The sequence below is a fragment of the Panulirus ornatus genome, chromosome 39, assembly GCF_036320965.1.
Source record: "Panulirus ornatus isolate Po-2019 chromosome 39, ASM3632096v1, whole genome shotgun sequence".
Taxonomy (NCBI): domain Eukaryota; kingdom Metazoa; phylum Arthropoda; class Malacostraca; order Decapoda; family Palinuridae; genus Panulirus; species Panulirus ornatus.
In genome coordinates this window covers 5,084,056-5,103,922 of record NC_092262.1, presented here as the reverse complement: position 1 = coordinate 5,103,922, position 19,867 = coordinate 5,084,056, and the positions used below count along the sequence as shown (strand labels likewise).

Sequence of the window (19,867 nt, the reverse complement as noted above, 5' to 3'; positions counted from 1 at the left end):
GGATCCCTCATGACCCCGATACCATGATCCGAGGGTAATAACCCTGCAGGAGATGGCGGACATGGAGCTTATGATGACGGCTCTCTCGTCTCGTCAGGAAGGTTAAGGCAATGTGGAGTTATCCTGGCAGGATCCCCAGCCGTCATGAGTGGTGTGGCGGGCAGGATACATGACTGGGTCGGCTGCTTCACGTACACATTCCGCCTGGTCCTGGTCACCCAGCTTTCCCCGCCACCATTGTGGGTCACCTGGTCACATATATATAGCTGGGCAGACTTGGCTCACACATACCTCCTCCACCACCGCCACGCTTCTCCTACACAGTAAGATCACCTTAACAGTATTTAATGAACTCACTTTTGTATTAATGTATGTACACTACTGTCATACTCCCTCATACAACTTGTAATGTTATATTAATGTATGTACACTACTGTCATACTCCCTCATACAACTTGTAATGTTATATTAATGTATGTACAGTACTGTCATACTCCCTCATACAACTTGTAATAATATATTAATGTGTACACATTACTGTCATACACCCTCATACAGCTTGTAATGTTATATTAATGTATGTACACTACTGTCATACTCCCTCATACAGCTTGTAATGTTATATTAATGTATGTACACTACTGTCATATTCCCTCATACAGCTTGTAATGTTATATTAATGTAAATACACTTCTGTCATACACCCTCACACAGCTTGTAATATTATATCAATGTATATACATCCACTACTGCAGTAGAGTGATATATATTCTATAATAACATATGCATGTGTACGACCACTATAGCAACACTGTTCTATATGTCATCATGTTTTCTTCAGTCACCGAGGAAAGTTTTGTTATTGTTGTTACGTTCATCTTGGCTCGTACCTTTAACGTAAGACGTCTTGCCTGGTACAACCTGACCCTGTCCTCCACACCCACCATTGGTACTACCTGACCCTGTCCTCCACACCCACCACTGGTACTACCTGACCCTGTCCTCCACACCCACCATTAGTACTACCTGACCCTGTCCTCCACACACACCACTGGTACTACCTGACCCTGTCCTCCACACCCACCATTGGTACTACCTGACCCTGTCCTTCACACCCACCATTGGTACTACCTGACCCTGTCCTCCACACCCACCATTGGTACTACCTGACCCTGTCCTCCACACCCACCATTGGTACTACCTGACCCTGTCCTCCACACCCACCATTGGTACTACCTCACTTTTGCATCATCTATAAACTTAGGCAAGTCCTTCACATCAATATAGAGGAGTATCGGTTCCAGAACAGAATCTTGCGGTACTCCACTGTGGTCTCAAACTATGTGGAGAAGATTCCTCCTCTCCGACGTGTGTCATTTGTTCTCTTCCTCCAAGATAATCTTCCATCATTCGTAGGAGTCTCCACTTTATTGTTGCTCGAGGTTTTAGTTTCTAAGCCAGCCTCATGATCATGTGGGAGTAGGAAATGCTTTCTGCTAGTCCAGCCATTCTTTTATTTTTTGTCTAAGACACGGTTCATTCTCTCGTAGAATTGTAGATGGTTTGTTACATATGACCTGCTCTACCTTAACCTGTGGTATCTCTCGCTCAGGTAAATTCTTCTCTGTAGGAAGTTGTCCATCTGCTTACTGATCATCTCCTCCACAACCATACACACCACACTCGTCTGGGAGGTTTGGCTTGTAGAACGGCAGGACATATGTCTGTTTCCACTACTTTGGTAAAATGCCATGTGTGTGTGTGTGTGTGTGTGTGTGTGTGTGTGTAACAACCCGCTCCAGGAACCCATATAGGTCACAGTGCATCGCGCCCCTAATCTCTCCACTCCTGAGATACCGTCCATTTCAAATGTTTACGATCTGTTGTAAATATTGATACGTACGCAGGTGGCTCATACGCAATTGAGTGATACGCAGGTGGCTCATACGCAGGTGGCTCATACGCAGGCCATATCGACCTTTATCCCGTCATGACCCCATACTCTCGTCATGAGCCTCTGCGCATGCCTGGTGTAACGTGACGTCTGTGTCAGGGAGGTGTCATGATGCACGACATGTCAGTCCTGTGCCTTGCCTGTTACAGATGCTGGCGGAGGTGGTGACTGTGAGTGTGGCGGTGGGTCTGTTGAACACCTGCGACGCCCTTGTGTTGAATGGTGATGTTGCCAACACTGTGGAGGCCGTCATACAGCAGCCACTGGTGGCAGGTACCACCAGGGCACTTTTAGCTACCGCTGGATTCGCTGCCTTTCATGTAAGTCGAGCAGACACAGCAGACTGTGTCCTCTCACGTTGACACTAAACATTATAACTGATCACATATACAAGTTTATAAAACCACCTCAACAATCGTCTAAAGATCCTCTCAAGTTCTGCATGAAAAGAAATTTTACTGAAACAAGAAACATGAATACAATTATTAACAGTATCATCATTTCTCGTGTCTTGTACTGGTCTAGTTTAATAGTTGCGTGTCAACTTGGCAGGCTGCACTCATCATCATGGCTCTGGAGAAGAATTATAAGAAAGAGAAGAAATACGAACAGGAATATAAAGACGAGTATCACGTATCATATGCGCCGCCTTACCACGAACCTCCGCCAGCTGACGAAGAACCAGGGTCACATTACCCACCGCCTGAGTCCTCTTACGTGTCACACAGGTCCTCTACCCACGCCCATCAACCTCAGCCGCCACCACCGCCCTCTGACCCCAGCCCCAGCTACCGACCTCCTGCCCAGAGGTACCACAAGCGCTCCACCACCCAGGAGACGTGGGGTGAGGAGGTGGTGGAGCTGGAGAAGTTGCTGGTGTCAGCTGCCTCCCGCCTGGACACTGATGGCTGTGTCCTCAAGCTCTTGTGTCACCTGAACAACAAGCAGGCACATGCTCGCACTCTGGAGGAAAATGTCCTCCTGCAGCTATTCTCCAACAACCCGGACACGCTCTCCTTCTACCACGCCACCTTCGACAACACTGCTGCTGATGTTAGCAAGACTCAAGAACAGGTGGCGACGGCGGCTTGCGACAAGGTGTTCTCCAGTTGTACCCTGGGACAGGAGGAACTTAGCAGCCTCCTGCAGCACACCTGGCCCTGCCCCAACATCACTCCCTAGCTTGGCATCCTCCTGCAGCACACCTGGCCCTGCCCCACCATCACTCCCTAGCTTGGCATCCTCCTGCAGCACACCTGGCCCTGCTCCACCATCACTCCCTAGCTTGGCATCCTCCTGCAGCACACCTGGCCGTGCTCCACCATCACTCCCTAGCTTGGCATCCTCCTGCAGCACACCTGGCCCTGCTCCACCATCACTCCCTAGCTTGGCATCCTCCTGCAGCACACCTGGCCCTGCTCGCTATCCCTTACGTCTCATTATAGGTTAAAAATGACCAATAAAGCATTACACAACCCATTCTGTAGACCGAAACCTTTGTATGTTTCTACCTTGTGTTGTATGTTTGTGTAACTTGCTATTTGTAATGTAAGAGGAGGGAATCTTACACCCATGTGGCCCAATCTCATGAACATTCTCATATCATATAACTGTGCTACATTACGTATTTTTCTTTGCTTCATTTCAAATTAGACCTATTTTTTCCATCCTTGTATCTTTCGTAGAACTGTTCAATGTTTCCATCATCAATTTGGTTTTAAAACTCTTCAATCTTTTGTCTTCCATGATGGGTAATTTTAAGTCTCTTATCCTGTCCTTGCAATTCTGGTACTATCATTGTTGGCCTTCACTGGACCTTCTGAATTTGCTCCTTCTGCCTCTTTAGGTGCGCGTTGACCAATATTTAGAAACATATTCTAGTTCTGGCTCCATGGAGGATACGATCAGTTTGCGAAATTACTTCTTATCCATATACTGAAGGATATTCCGATATCTGCCAACCAGCACACAGCTTGTCGTCTTTGCTATTCTCCCAGTGTGGGACTCTGACAACAGAATATAGCCGACGTCAACTTTCAAGTTCTTCTTATGCTCAAAATCCTGAAACTTATTTCTTGCTGGATGACAATCATACTGATGTCAGTTTTAACCCTGTCCTTTCCTCATTACTTTACGAGTCCTCGGGTTGAATTTCACCAACTATGTAGCAACTTTGAAGTCTGTCGAGTTCCCATTGTGGATTGATGTGATCCTGTTCGAGTTCCTTTCATCTCATGACGTGTACATCTTCGGCAAAACATCCAGGTAAGACGCCATAACTTCTAGTAAGTTTTCCACTCAGATCAAGATGTGCAACGGTGAGATAACCCAACCCTAGGGCACTCCCCTGGTGACCTCCACCCTGGTCCGGCACCCACCCTGGTCCAGCACCCACCCTGGTCCAGCACCCACCCTGGTCCGGCACCCACCCTGGTCCAGCACCCACCCTGGTCCAGCACCCACCCTGGTCCGGCACCCACCTTGGCCCGGCACCCACCCTGGCCTGTGGCACGGGAGGAGCTTCATCATGCAGAGCAACTATAGCACAGCTTTCTCCATCATCGCATGTGGGTCAGTGGCAGGCATATATACGGGGCGACACAGTTGTTTCTACCACAACCCTGCCTCACCACACCACACCACACCACACCACAACAGCCACCACCACCAGCGGTAAGCCAGCCTTCTCTCCTCCCACTGATTCTGATTTTCAGATCATAAACACTGAATTCGTGTTAGTAGGCAGATGTGGTCAGGGCTACTGTGTAAGTGGGCAGATCTGGTCAGGGCTACTGTGTTAGTAGGCAGATCTGGTCAGGGCTACTGTGTAAGTAGGCAGATGTGGTCAGGGCTACTGTGTAAGTGGGCAGATCTGGTCAGGGCTACTGTGTTAGTAGGCAGATCTGGTCAGGGCTACTGTGTTAGTAGGCAGATCTGGTCAGGGCTACTGTGTTAGTAGGCAGATCTGGTCAGGGCTACTGTGTTGGTAGGCAGGTCTGGTCAGGGCTACTGTGTTAGTAGGCAGATCTGGTCAGGGCTACTGTGTTAGTGGCAAGGTGGGTAGGTCTGGTAGGAGGAGCACCCCGTTGGCCTGTATCGCCATCATAACATTACATTGATCTCCGCCGACCTGGTGGTATTGCTGCAGGGCAGGACCCAGTCTGCCAGGCTGGGGCGCGTCCCTCTACGAAGCGGACTGAGGCCTGGGGTTAGGTAGTCCTCTCAGAAGAAGACCTTAATATTGGTGGGCGTCAACGATAAGAGATCTGTGGTGGTGATATGATCAGGGTAACAACTTCCCACCCAGGGTCTGTAGTGGATCAGGAGATGGAGACTGCATGTGGTAATGGCATCTCTGGGGCTGGAGGTCTGTTACTTGAACTGTTTCAATCCATCTTTCACAGATGCGTCTGGCAGTCATCGTCTGTGTGGTCCTGGGTGTCCTGGCTGCAAGCGAAGGCTTCTTGGTGGGGCCTGGAAGCGGTGTCCCAGGAGGCATCATTTCCGGCTTGTGGTGGATCGTCAAGGTCGGTTCAGGTGGATCAAGAGTGTAACGTTTGTGTGCGAGTAGGATATATGTGTCAGAGGTGGAGGGAACAAGGAGAAGCGAGAGACCAAATTGGAGGTGGAAAGATGGATTGAAAAAGATTTTGAGCGTTCGGGGCCTGAACATGCAGGAGGGTGAAAGACATGCAAGGAAAAGAGTGAATTGGAACGATGTGGTACACCGTGGTCGACGTGCTGTCATTGGATTGAACTAGGGCATGTGAAGCGTCTGGGGTAAACCATGGAAAGTTCTGTGGGGCCTGGATGTGGAAAGGGAGCTGTGGATTCGGTGCATTACAAATGACAGCCAGAGTCGACTGAGGGTGAACGAATGTGGCCTTTTTTTTATCTTTTCCCGGCGCTACCTCGCTGGGGGGAATGCTAATTCATATGTGGCGGGGTGGCGACGAAAATGGATGAAGGCAGCAAGTATGAATATGTACATGTGTATGTATGTATATGTCTGTGTATGCATATGCATGTATCCGTTGAAATGTATATGTACGTATACTTGCGTGCATGGGCGTTATGTCTATGCATGTGTATGTGGGTGGGTTGGGCCATGTTTCCTTGCGCTACCTCGCTGACGCTGTGATAATACTTGCCTATCTCTCTTTAATGGGTATCATTTAGGGCACATCTCTGATGTAGTGTCCACATGTGTCCAGGATTCTGGAATACAGGTTTGTGGCGACAAGTCAGACGAGGATTGGCCATTATGACATCTCCCATTTTCCTTGCACAGCAAAATTGTGGAAGGTTCTTTCTTTTCTCTTCGCCTTTCTGTTTGCTTATAACCTTTCCACCTTCATGTGTCGGATGTAGAACCACATGTTGGAGCAGACATGAATCTCTTCTTATTGTTTGTTTATCTTCACTCCTCTGCCAGACACCTAACCTGGCCTTGACTTTTAGCCACTGGTATGGTGGCCATCTAGATAAACAAAAATACCTAACCAACCTCCAGTTTGTACCTCAGCCACCAACTATCTGTCCCATCACATAATCTCCTTACCGTGGGACTACACATAGTCTCCTTATCGTAGAACAACACATAGTCTCCTTATCGTAGGACAACACATAGTCTCCTTATCGTAGGACAACACATAGTCTCCTTACCGTGGGACTACACATAGTCTCCTTATCGTAGGACAACACATAGTCTCCTTATCGTAGGACAACACATAGTCTCCTTACCGTGGGACTACACATAGTCTCCTTATCGTAGGACTACACATAGTCTCCTTATCGTAGGACAACACATAGTCTCCTTAACGTAGGACTACACATAGTCTCCTTATCGTAGGACAACACATAGTCTCCTTACCGTGGGACTACACATAGTCTCCTTATCGTAGGAACATAAGATTTATATCAGTGTTATGTTGCAGGTGGCACTGTCGGTAGCACTGATCAAAAAAGGTAATGAGAAAAAAGAGTTATACGAGTACCCACCAGAGTACTACCATGACCCACCAGAACCCACGTATGACCCTCCTGCCCAGAGGTACCACAAGCGCTCCACCACCCAGGAGACGTGGGGTGAGGAGGTGGTGGAGCTGGAGAAGTTGCTGGTGTCAGCTGCCTCCCGCCTGGACACTGATGGCTGTGTCCTCAAGCTCTTGTGTCACCTGAACAACAAGCAGGCACATGCTCGCACTCTGGAGGAAAATGTCCTCCTGCAGCTATTCTCCAACAACCCGGACACGCTCTCCTTCTACCACGCCACCTTCGACAACACTGCTGCTGATGTTAGCAAGACTCAAGAACAGGTGGCGACGGCGGCTTGCGACAAGGTGTTCTCCAGTTGTACCCTGGGACAGGAGGAACTTAGCAGCCTCCTGCAGCACACCTGGCCCTGCCCCAACATCACTCCCTAGCTTGGCATCCTCCTGCAGCACACCTGGCCGTGCTCCACCATCACTCCCTAGCTTGGCATCCTCCTGCAGCACACCTGGCCCTGCTCCACCATCACTCCCTAGCTTGGCAGCCTCCTGCAGCACACCTGGCCCTGCTCCACCATCACTCCCTAGCTTGGCATCCTCCTGCAGCACACCTGGCCGTGCTCCACGTAATAAATGCGTCTCATGTAAATATCATGACAGCTGCCGACTTAATCTGGCCACTTCCATTTCATGTTAGCGTAAACATCAACCTGTAACTCGATCCATCTTGCTCCGTCATCCAAAATTCAATTTTCCCACCCACTCCAATCTTTTCCGTTCGTCTTCCGTTTGTAAACATGCATCCATATTTATTCTTATAGACATAAATCATGATATAAATGAATTAATGCTTTACTTTACCTTATCTTCCTACCCTGGAAGACCCCTTTATGACACTGTCGCAGCACTTATGAAGCAAGCCGAGTGCACCGGAGTGGAACCAAGGATCATGACAAGGTTCCGGATCTACTCCGTGAACCATTTTCCAGGAGCTCTTGTTACCGTAAGGCTGCGCTACATCCAGGTGCAGGGAAATGTTTGATGGACCCCTTTGGAGTGAGAAGTTCTCTGGCGAGACTGTACAGCCGATGACAATCTCACCAAAAGTAACACGTTACTCTGGGTTGAGTCTCAAGCGGGAGGAGTCTGCCTGGGTGTGTCCAGCTGTGAAGGATGTAGGATAACCTTAATCATTCTGCCTTCAGTTATCGAGGGGCCTCACACAGTGGCACTCTTCCTCACTCAAAGGAGAAAAACTTTCCCTGCTCCGGCGTGTAGTGCAGCCTTCAGGTGTCTCTGGCCGCTGTGCTGGAAACATAGGTCGTACCCATATACTTTATAAGTTCACACATACGTATGTGTGACCAACTGGTGGAGGATAGTGGCTCGGTTATCACCTCCCAACAAGGCAGGTGACCCTGAACCCCTTCTGCCTACTGACATATGACCACCACGGAAAAACATTACTCTATCATCATCATCATTATCATTATCATCATTATCATCATTATTATTATCATCATCATTATCATCATTATCATTATCACCATCATTATCATCATTATCATTATCATCATTATCATCATTATCATCATTATCATTATCATCATCATTATCATCATTATCATTATCATCATCATTATCATCATCATCATCATCATTATCATCATCATCAGGTGCTCCACCTGCAGTCAGTGGTCCCAACCACGACTGTACTACGTTATACATAAAACATTCCTCAGAAAACTGGACGTGATCCAACCATACCATCCACTCACACGCCCTCACCCCCAGCACATACACCCCCTCACCCCAGCACATACACCCCCTCACCCCAGCACATACACCCCCTCACCCCAGCACATACACCTCCTGACCGCAGCACATACACCCCCTCACCCCAGCACATACACCCCCTCACCCCAGCACATACACCCTGTCACAAACGTAATCGTAAACACAGTAACTGTCGTTACCAAAGTGTTACTTACAGAGAATTAGTTGTTGTAGGATAGGAGAGACTCCTGTATTATCACATCACTGTCTCAGTACCTACTGGCCAGCAAGACGCAGCCCACATTGGTTGGTAACTGTCGCGAAGGTGGTTCCGTATTACTCTCATGGGTAGTTTGATAATTGGGCAGTTCGTTTATACTGACGGCACAAGGTGTTCATGAATGCGCGTCTTAAGGTATGGTTTCGTCTCGCCAGTGTACAACTGTTGTACTTATACTTGTAAACAACAACTGACGACTTCAACTCCCTATGAAGAACACATTCTCGTGACGCTACTAAATGTGTACCTAGGCCTACCTACCTGTTCAGAAGGCCCGGCTGGAACACTTCACGCTGCCAGACTTCCTGATCGAATGACGGTGTCCAGCGTCTGTGTAGCATCAAGTACTGTGGTACAGTACCATCATACCAGCACCATCTGTACTGTGGTACAGTACCATCATACCAGCACCTTCTGTACTAGGGTACAGTACCATCATACCAGCACCTTCTGTACTAGGGTACAGTACCGTCATACCGAAAGGCAATTCATCATGAAATAGAAAACAAAATGTTTCCTGTTATAGACAGACTTATCGTTGTCATATGGAAGGAGTACAGTACACTAACACGGTCCAGCAGGACACACACACACACACACACACACACACACACACACACATACACACACACACACACACACACAAAATCCTCTTAGGAACTGAGAAGTTTCAGGTTTGTAGTTAATTCATGTGTCTTCCTCTGCCAGTCTTCCTGTTCGTTAGTAAAATTTTCCTTCTATCCTTCATTATGTTTCACTACTGCACATACTTGTCCTTTATTTTTTCCTTCGTCTGTATATGCTTTACTTTTTCCTTTAAGTATTCTTGTATCTGCTATCTATTTTCATATCTGAAAAGTGTTCGTTCACGTCTTTGTTTCTTGCTTCACGACAATGACACAGCTGAGGATCGCATCCTCCAGGTGGATCATACTTACATGAGATCTTAATATCTATACATCTACTGTTACTGTACCACACACACTTCACTCCTCCAAGACGGTGATATCTATACCCTCCAGCATTTCCCAGTAACTCAATTTTCTTAATTCTGGTACAATCTTTGTTGACCTCCTCTGAACCTTCTCTATTGACTCTTTGTGCTTCTTCAGATGCTGTGACCAAACTTGATAAACATATTATAGTTTTTGGCCTATTGTAAACAGTTTACAGAAATTGACTTACAAAATGACAAGATCTGTATAAAGTTGAAGTATGAGTGATACACGTCATCAAGTACGTTTGTTTAGAGATGGTTAGGCTTGACAACATAGTGAATATCATGGAGTTATTAATCAATGGATTTTAGATAAGTTCACAAATTTCGTCTAAGTTTATGTAATTTTTCCATCACAGAGACTTTTCTCGGATTAGTACAATTTACCAACTTTTGTAATGAATTGTCATAATTTGAAAATTTATGAAAAATTCTTAAAATCCGTTTATGTTAATATTTTCAGCCTATCATCTCACCTTGATATACTTTTTATATTCAGTTCTCTTAACGATTGAAAAATGATTAGTGTTTCAGTGTGTAACCACCAAAATTTGCCTTTCTAAAATCTAAATGACAAGTTTTGGAGAATAATGGGCGACGCCGAGCAACGTGACTATTATTTTGCCAAGATTTCCCATGATGGCGTGTACTGTTTGTTTACAAACAGAAGGACTTTAATCCGCGAATAGTAAATATTCAGCTGATCCTTTGTTTACGTTGAAATGAAGAAATATACCAATGGGAATCTCAGCATGAATATTTTCTATATTTACTATGGTATAGTTAAGATTATAACAGCAATAACAATTGTATGATGGGAAAGATATAACCGTCATTATATTCCCTAACACGTAGTAGGTTGTTTAACATTATGCGTTGATGACATAGGCACTGAGCAATCATGTGATGCAGCAAGACGATGGAGCTTAAGCATGCTTCTTCTTCCACTTGAATAAGTTACGCATCAGGTGGCCTTGAACTTCATATTTACTATGTTGACGTTCTGATATCAGATGGAAGTGATATGTAGTAATAAACGCAATACTTAAGCAAATACATGAATGATTTGTAGTAATAAACGCAATACTTAAGCAAATACATGAATGATTTGTCGTAATAAACGCAATACTTAAGCAAATACTTGAATCTTATTTTAAATTCCAATCACAAAGCTTTGTTCCCTGGATCCTGTGGACCCTCCTCCTTTTTTTGCAATAATTAAATTTAAAGGTGAGGGATTTACGATGTGGAGTATTAAGTGCGCTGTAATATTTTGCAGTGTTGTTTTACTGTATTGAGAAGAGAAATATATCTGCAGTTGATAAAATTATTTATCTTTACCGTCTTCTATGACTGCAATATCAACAAAAGAGTTAATGGGGAGGGCTATGAAGATCAGGGAGGATGTGGTTTAGGTAATGTAAAAGTAGGCGAACACTTACGGAAATCAAAAGAACCAATGAAAACCTCTCCTAACTTCCCTTAACAGTTATGATTTAGTGTGATTTTTAGTCTCATTGTTGAAATATATCAATGATACCACTGGCTACAGCATCTCGCCACATAGGATGTATGCCAGGGCTTGAACTTACACAGCTGGGCATTACAAATGTGAGCTTGAAAAGAATAACATTTTTGTTTGTCTGAAAATGATGAAATGCATTAAAAGCTCTTTAGACTGATAATGACTAGAGTTTTATATATATATATATATATATATATATATATATATATATATATATATATATATATATATATATATATATATATATATATATATATATTTTGCTTTGTCGCTGTCTCCCGCGTTTGCGAGGTAGCGCAAGGAAACAGACGAAAGAAATGGCCCAACCCACCCCCATACACATGTATATACATACACGTCCACACACGCAAATATACATACCTATACATCTCAATGTACACATATATATACACACACAGACACATACATATATACCCATGCACACAATTCACACTGTCTGCCTTTATTCATTTCCATCGCCACCTCGCCACACATGGAACACCATCCCCCTCCCCCCTCATGTGTGCGAGGTAGCGCTAGGAAAAGACAACAAAGGCCCCATTCGTTCACACTCAGTTTCTAGCTGTCATGCAATAATGCCCGAAACCACAGCTCCCTTTCCACATCCAGGCCCCACACAACTTTCCATGGTTTACCCCAGACGCTTCACATGCCCTGATTCAATATATAATTAAAGAAGGTAGTAACAGGCTTCTATTTTGCTTTGGGAAGGTTCAGAGCCTGTCTCCTACCTTATTCATATATTCGTTCATTCCATTTCTTTATCTTTCATTGTTCACCAGTTTTCTTTTAAATTCTGATAATGTCAGCAATTTAAGTGGTTTATAAATTAGCTTGTCTCTTTCAGAATTGCTTCACAAGTGTGGTCACTTCACCTAAAGAAGCACAAAGTGCTAATAGAGAAGGTCTAGAGAAGGGCAACACAGATGGTATCAGAATTAAGAAAGCAGAGGCACATGGAAAGGGAAGGGCCTTCAAATTTGCCTCCCCACCCCTTCCCGTGGAAAAAAGAAGAATGAAAGGTGACCTGATCACAAACTTCAAAAGTTTAAAACAGTTGGCTGATATGGAGTGAAAGATGTAGAAATAGAGCAACCACAGGACATAGCATAAAAATATGCAAAAAAAAAAAAAAGACTTAAAAAGAACGTAAAGAATTACTCTTATCATATAAAACTGATAGATGAATGGAACATAATGAATAAGGTTATGATTCATACAGACAACATACATGAATTTAAGTTGAAGTAGAGAATGTTCACGATAAGGAATTCTACGAGTATAAAACTCCCTCCCAGAACTGAACAAATAAGTAATCACACACACACACACACACACGAAGGTGTGTAATAAAGAAAGAATCTCACTCCGCATAACATATATAATCACAAAACTTCACATACAGACACTGCTCACGTTGTCTTGGGAAGATACAGAAGGTCATCATCTACAACCAGGTTGTAGTGATGGATGGCCATCCTGCATACTAACAACTTTCTGACCTTCATTACCAACCTTTGATATACAGCCTTGTAAACACCTGCCCACGTCGTCTTATAATTTGTATTCTTGTGTTCTCTAACCTTCTCGTGTATTTTGTTGTGTCATCATTTACTCTACACTCTTCATCTCACACGTATAACATCTTTGCCCCAATGCCTACATTTGCATTGGCAGAAGCCGGCCGAAGAGAAGGTTGTCCTTGTAGCTCAAGACGTGGGACATTTTTGATGTCCCCCTTTCCTTCGTGGACACTGGTGTCCTTGCCCCTGTGGACACTGGTGTCCTTGCCCCTGTGGACACTGGTGTCCTTGCCCCTGTGGACACTGGTGTCCTTGCCCCTGTGGACACTGGTGTTCTTGCCCCTGTGGACACTGGTGTCCTTGCCCCTGTGGACACTGGTGTCCTTGCCCCTGTGGACACTGGTGTCCTTGCCCCTGTGGACACTGGTGTTCTTGCCCCTGTGGACACTGGTGTCCTTGCCCCTGTGGACACTGGTGTCCTTGCCCCTGTGGACACTGGTGTCCTTATCCCTGTGGACGCTGGTGTCCTTATCCCTGGAGAGGGTGGTCGTCCTTATCCCTGGAGAGGGTGGTCGTCCTTGTCCCTGGAGAGGGTGGTCGTCCTTATCCCTGGAGAGGGTGGTCGTCCTTGTCCCTGGAGAGGGTGGTCGTCCTTATCCCTGGAGAGGGTGGTCGTCCTTATCCCTGGAGAGGGTGGTCGTCCTTATCCCTGGAGAGGGTGGTCGTCCTTATCCCTGGAGAGGGTGGTCGTCCTTATCCCTGGAGAGGGTGGTCGTCCTTGTCCCTGGAGAGGGTGGTCGTCCTTGTCCTTGGGGCCGGTGGTGAGCCTTGGGGACTGGGTGGCAGTGCAGTGTTACCAGCCAGCCGGACAGGTCCCATACAGACTCGTAGTGCATGTCATCCTATTCACCAGTGTGGTCGTGGCCCGATGCCCACCACCACCACACTCACATGGATCAACCATCATTTATGTTTACCAGGAAAGTATAATTACACCTGCCTTGTTATGTGTTAGATCATAACCTGAGGTTATATAACTCCAGCACCTGGCACCTGGGCGGTGTGTACCTTGTGGTGGGTCACACAGGTACAATGCTGTGAGTACTGATCACTTGTGTCACAACAGGTGACGCTCAAGCTGGTCAGGTGTCACAACAGGTGACGCTCAAGCTGGTCTGGTGTCATAACAGGTGACGCTCAAGCTGGTCTGGTGTCACAACAGGTGACGCTCAAGCTGGTCTGGTGTCACAACAGGTGACGCTCAAGCTGGTCTGGTGTCATAACAGGTGACGCTCAAGCTGGTCTGGTGTCATAACAGGTGACGCTCAAGCTGGTCTGGTGTCATAACACACCACTAGTGACCTCTAACGAGTGATATCTCCCAGGATGGCGTCATGTTCTCTTCATGTTCCTGCAGTGTTGACCCTGCCTCGAGATTGCAAGTGTTGACCCTATCTTGCAATAGCATGAACCCCTACGCGCTTTACGCTTCGTCTCCAGCAACAGGACACCAAGCCAAGACCACACAGCTGGAATAAGAATGTATTATTTCGTAGCAAAATGTTGATAAATCTGATACTTTCGTCCTCGCTTGGTAACCGAAGCTTTGATAAGATTATCGGTGACCAACATGTTGATGTGTGTAGGGCCCCAACTGTCAATAAATGGCTGAAATGCTTCATATTGACGAATGGACAAAAATGACCCATGACATATGTAGCGCACCGTACATGAGTTATCTTTGTGTGGTGAGTCTTGTACAGAGAACTGTGGTACCTACACACTCTTATAGTGTCAAAACGGCGGGTGTGCTAATATTACCCTAGGGTTTTTATCTTATACTCTCTCTCTCTCTCTCTCTCTCTCTCTCTCTCTCTCTCTCTCTCTCTCTCTCTCTCTCTCTCTCTTCTCTCTCTCTCTCTCTCTCTGGAAAATGTGTTAGATCTGAAAACCTCTCAACAGGGAGGACACAAAGTTGTTCACTCTTCATATCGAAATCAAATCAGGCAAAGATATGTGACAGGCCAACCGGTAGCACCGTCAGCCGAGATGAGACATGCATAGATCAACCACAGAAACATGACAAACAAAACTTGACAAATGGTTGAAATGAATCCTAAATGAACCAAGAATCAATAATCATTATGAACCACAGGTAGCAGAGGAGGGCAGTCTCACACATCAAGCAAGACCCGGTGAGCGGTAACCCTGCAGATGAACCCCTGATGTAGTTGTCAACGAACCTCCGGACCCGGGTTCGAATTCGAGTGCAGGTGACTGAGAATGATGGATCCAGCAGTAGGACGAGTAAGGGGTTAAGGTAGGCTATGGAAAGTCAACGACGATATAAGTGGCTGTGACAAAGAGGGTAACTTGCCAGGTATTTACATGCCCACGATTCCTGGCAATCATTAAGTATCCAGACAATGATGTAGGCAATAACAAGAAAGCTACATGCTAATGTGGACAGAAGACTGTGAGGTTGGCAGTGGAAGATACAAATGTGATAAGCTGAGTAATGGTGAGGCTGCAAGGTACAGACGAGCCAGACGCATCCTGTGGAAGGAGGGAGGAAGGGAGCCCCCGCATGGTGGACTGTGTGAAGGGAGGGAGGTCTCTGTACGGTGGACTGTGTGGAGGGAGGGAGGTCTCTGTACGGTGGACTGTGTGAAGGGAGGGAGGTCTCTGTACGGTGGACTGTGTGGAGGGAGGGAGGTCTCTGCACGGTGGACTGTGTGAAGGGAGGGAGGTCTCTGTATGGAGGAAAGAGGGAACCCTCTCGTGGTGGGATGTATGGAGGAAGGGTGTCCTCTTTAGTTGTGGAATGTGTGGAGGGAAGGAACCCTCTGCACGTAGGGAGGGAGTCCTTCTTAGTGTGGAATACGCATTGTATGTGAAGGGAGTGGTACACATACGGGTCCCATCTCTAGACCTTCTCTGATATCGTACAACATTTCAACCATTTGTGTTCGGTCAACATTCACTACTTATTCCTCTCAATTCTTCTACTACTCTTTATAACACTACAAAATCTCTCTACGTCCTATGTAACACATTCTTGCTCTGGTTTATGGTTGTTTTTTTGCATTTTTTCGAAGAACTTTTCCCAGTCGATATCATCCAACTGGTTTAGAAACTTCCAAGATTATGATCAAGTTAATTTCTGTTCTTCTCTGTTTCAAATTTATGGTCTTCAGTATCTCATTGTGAGTCAGTATTGTTAATCCTGATACCGGCTTTGGCTTTCTTCTCTGTCAGTTCTATTGTGCTTCTGTAAGAGTCGTGACCAAACCTGATTAGCGTATTCCAGTCTTGCCAAAGTACGTTGAATCATTAGTTTGCTGGGCATTTCTTTACCCTTCAGCGCAAAAGTGTTTCTAATTTTTGGCAGCAGACAATTTGTCTCATCATAGTTCTCAGAAGTAGAACTCTACTGACAGTTTATGTACATTGTCGACCCCTAAATCCTTCTCCTTCCCAGACATAGATTCTTCCAACGTAATTCCAGCCAGATCATATCGAAGCCGTTCCTCACTATGTTCTACCTTATCTCGTTATATTTACTTTGGTTGATTTCTGTGCAACTGGTGTCTATGAGCCAAACTTCCAAGTCTTTGTAGTTCCCCATCTAGGTGGATGCAATGCTTACCATTCTTTACTACCCTCATGACCTTGACAACATTGCCAGACATTCGTATTAATCTATTGCTTCTTCTAGCAACTGGTATATGTGGTGCAAGGTCCGTGTTTGTGTGTGTGTGGTGGATGGTGAAGTATGGTGGGAACGTCACCAACGTGAGGGATGGATACCATCAGTACTCAGGCGTGGTTAACCTTCCCCAACTTACCTCAGTGTGACAACGCAGACATGACGGGTATATAAGGAGGTGTACCGGACCTCAGCGGTTAGTACGTCGCTACAGCACAACTACATCATCATCCACCAAGGTAAGGCTCTACCCTAACATTCTCCTTCTACCTTATACCTAACCCTTATACTCTCCATCTACCCTTATCCCTAATACTCTCCCTCTACCTTTCCCCAACTCTGCTCCTGCCACCTCTATCTTCCTATTCATCTATCCTCAACACTTTCCCTCTACTTTCCTCCTCATCCACTTTAAACAAGAATAAGTTAATGTTAGATATTCATGTAACAAGGTTCTCCATCATGCAATCATCCCCTTCCCCCTAACAAGGTGTTTCATCATACTTCCTTCCGTAGACAACTTGTGTGCAACCCAGTGTGGCGGACAATATCATGTGGGACACAGGATGGCAGATATCTTGTGTAGGGTCCTGGCTTGCAGACAGCAGGTTTGGAGTGCAGAGTGGCAGAAAACTCATGTAGGGCTCAGGGTGGCACACAGTTCCTGTGGGTCTGAGGTACACAGCTCATGCAGGGCCCAGGATGGCCAGCAGCTTGTGCGGGGTAAGGTGGGAAACAGCTCAGGGTAGTAGACATCGTGGAGGGTCCAGGACGGGTGGCATGCAATGTGTGTGGGGTCCAAGATAGATGTCAGGCAGCTCATGCATGGTCCAGGGTGGGTGGCAGACACCTCACAGGGGACCTAGTGTGAGCGAAAGCTAGTCCATAGTGGCCTAAGATGTGTAAGAGAAAGATCAAGGGTATGGCTGTGGGTCATAATGCTGGCCATAGCCTGTGTCTTATTTCAAAGATCCTGGGATGTAAAATTAATTCACTGCAGGAAAATATCTTCTCATGAGACTCACGGTAATGACAATAGGTAATCCATCATTAACAATTGTATTCACACATCCTGACCCTAAGTGGGATGTTATACTGACCTGGTACGAGTAATAGCACAGTCTGACAGACTTTCTCCCTCATTTATTACTTTCTAAAATGAAAATTTCCTCCACAGATGCGCAGTTCCAGTGTGGTATTGGCGTTGCTGGTGATATCATGGGTGGCAGCTGTTGAGGCTACCTTGCTCCTGGCTGGTGCTCTGGCCCTTGGGGGTTTGGCTGCCCTGAAGGGCGCCTTCCTATTCAGTGCTAGCAGGCGTCGCGGTTACGGAAGATATCACGGTCGTGGTTACCGTTTCCGGATACGGAAGCGTTATGGGCGGGCTGTCCACAGCGCTCCTGTTGACGGAGAGAATTTGCTGTTGTCTGCAGTGGGTGAGCTCGACCCTAATGGCTGCATCCTCAAAATGCTCTGTCACCTACAGACCATGGAGGAAGGAACCCGCACTCTGGAGGAGGACATACTGGTGGACATGTTTGCCCGTGGGAACGAAACGCTAACGTCTTACAACGCTCCCTTCATCTACGCCACAGACATTGGTAGCAGGACCCGAGACACCACCACGTGTGACAAGAACTTTTCTAAATGTCCACTGAGCAACGCCCAGCTGAGCGGCCTCCTGCACCAGGCATGGGGATGTGGGTTTGATCTTATCGATGACAACGACCAGAATCAGGAGAACCTGACTCATGCTGACCAGGAGGACCAAACATCCACTTCTGGCCAGAGTGAGAGAGTACATCTTGTTGACTAACACTAGAACAGACAATCATTACATCACCAGGTGTATTGTGCCTATCAACTCCCATGCGTCTTGACCACTTTACTCTGAATTCGTGAGCTCCACATGTACTAGACTGGTGAGCTACACTTGTATCTGACCAGGTCATGTTAAACTGGTGAGCTACACTTGTATCTGACCTGGTTAGGTTTGACAGGTAAGCCACACTTGTATCTGACCTGGTTATGTTTGACAGGTGAGCTACACTTGTATCTGACCAGGTCATGTTAGACTGGTGAGCTACACTTGTATCTGACCTGGTTATGTTTGACAGGTGAGCTACACTTGTATCTGACCTGGTCCATTTCACATGTATCTGACCTGGTCAGATCTTCATGCAACTGACCTGGTCACCTTCCTATGCACCTGACTTGGTCAGCTCAACATACACCTGATATGGTCAGCTCCACATGCACCTGACTTAGTCAGCTCCACATGTAGTTGACATGATCAGCTCCACATGCACCAGACCTGCTCAGCTCCACATGTACTCTGAGAGGAAGACTCACATGCAATATGACTAAGTAGGCAGTGCCCCAACCAACATTTTCGTCAAATGTGAACATACATCATAATGGTAACTCTACATTATCTTTACATCAAAATGCTTTTCATCTTGTAATAAAACAATCAAAAAATACTTTATATTTATATCCACTACCATCATTGTAAATGTCTTACAGAAGTAAATGAAAAATTATAAGTTGACCCCTTGAGGAAATACTAAGGCTGAGGACATACTAAATTTGTATTTTGTGTGTTGACCAATGAGAATCCAGCAAAAGTTTACAAGGTCAGAATGTTGTCTGAAAGAGAAAGAATATTCCATCATCCACACTGCCAACCATAAGTGGTAGATGATATCCCATCCTAAGGGATCCTAGAAAGTCCTCCAGTGTTGGTAGTTTACTACAAACAAACACTCTATGAAATAAAAAACAATAAAGTATCGTTTTAAACAAACATAAACTATTGTGACAACCTTTAGCTTTCAGATGTTCTCAGTTCCCACTTCCTTCTTTTGTAGCATGCTGACTCTCTACTTTATGTTCTAATCTTAAGAGAAGAAACAAGGCAACCATAAGTGTGAGATGGTAGATCTACTGTTCTAGGTTTGCGAGAAGAAACAAGGCAACCATCAATGTGAGGTAGTCAATCTTGAGTACACTGAGGACATTAACTGGTAGCTATCAAAGTAGTAGTGTGTGGTGGAAGGCAAGAAATGAGTGTACAGAAGACATGTACAGG

At 45.8% G+C, this 19,867-nt stretch overlaps 2 protein-coding genes across 4 annotated transcripts; both read left to right on the top strand.

Annotated features, from left to right (window-relative positions):
- Positions 1-240: 240 nt before the first annotated feature.
- Positions 241-7,403, top strand: LOC139761051 (uncharacterized). 3 transcript variants are annotated; one of them, XM_071684822.1, is made up of 3 exons: positions 241-323; positions 2,104-2,274; positions 2,507-3,239. In XM_071684822.1, exons 2-3 carry the CDS (start codon positions 2,104-2,106, stop codon positions 3,134-3,136), a joined length of 801 nt encoding a protein of 266 aa, XP_071540923.1. In that variant the 5' UTR covers positions 241-323; the 3' UTR covers positions 3,137-3,239. The 3 variants fall into 3 exon arrangements, with proteins under 3 accessions (XP_071540923.1, XP_071540926.1, XP_071540925.1); XM_071684825.1 differs by lacking the exons at positions 2,104-2,274; positions 2,507-3,239 and adding exons at positions 5,359-5,481; positions 6,892-7,403 and having other exon boundaries at positions 283-323; XM_071684824.1 differs by lacking the exons at positions 241-323; positions 2,104-2,274; positions 2,507-3,239 and adding exons at positions 4,366-4,627; positions 5,359-5,481; positions 6,892-7,403.
- A 9,475-nt stretch (positions 7,404-16,878) lies between these two features.
- Positions 16,879-19,588, top strand: LOC139761050 (uncharacterized). Its single transcript, XM_071684821.1, has 2 exons — positions 16,879-17,015; positions 17,954-19,588. Exon 2 carries the CDS (start codon positions 17,954-17,956, stop codon positions 18,590-18,592), a length of 639 nt encoding a protein of 212 aa, XP_071540922.1. The 5' UTR covers positions 16,879-17,015; the 3' UTR covers positions 18,593-19,588.
- The last annotated feature ends 279 nt before the right edge of the window (positions 19,589-19,867 follow it).

Coding starts and splice junctions, on each gene's coding strand:
- LOC139761051 (XM_071684822.1), top strand. CDS start 2,104: ATGCTGGCGGAGGTGGTGACTGTGAGTGTGGCGGTGGGTCTGTTGAAC. Junction 2,275..2,506: donor CTGGATTCGCTGCCTTTCAT/GTAAGTCGAGCA, acceptor TCAACTTGGCAG/GCTGCACTCATCATCATGGC.
- LOC139761050 (XM_071684821.1), top strand. CDS start 17,954: ATGCGCAGTTCCAGTGTGGTATTGGCGTTGCTGGTGATATCATGGGTG.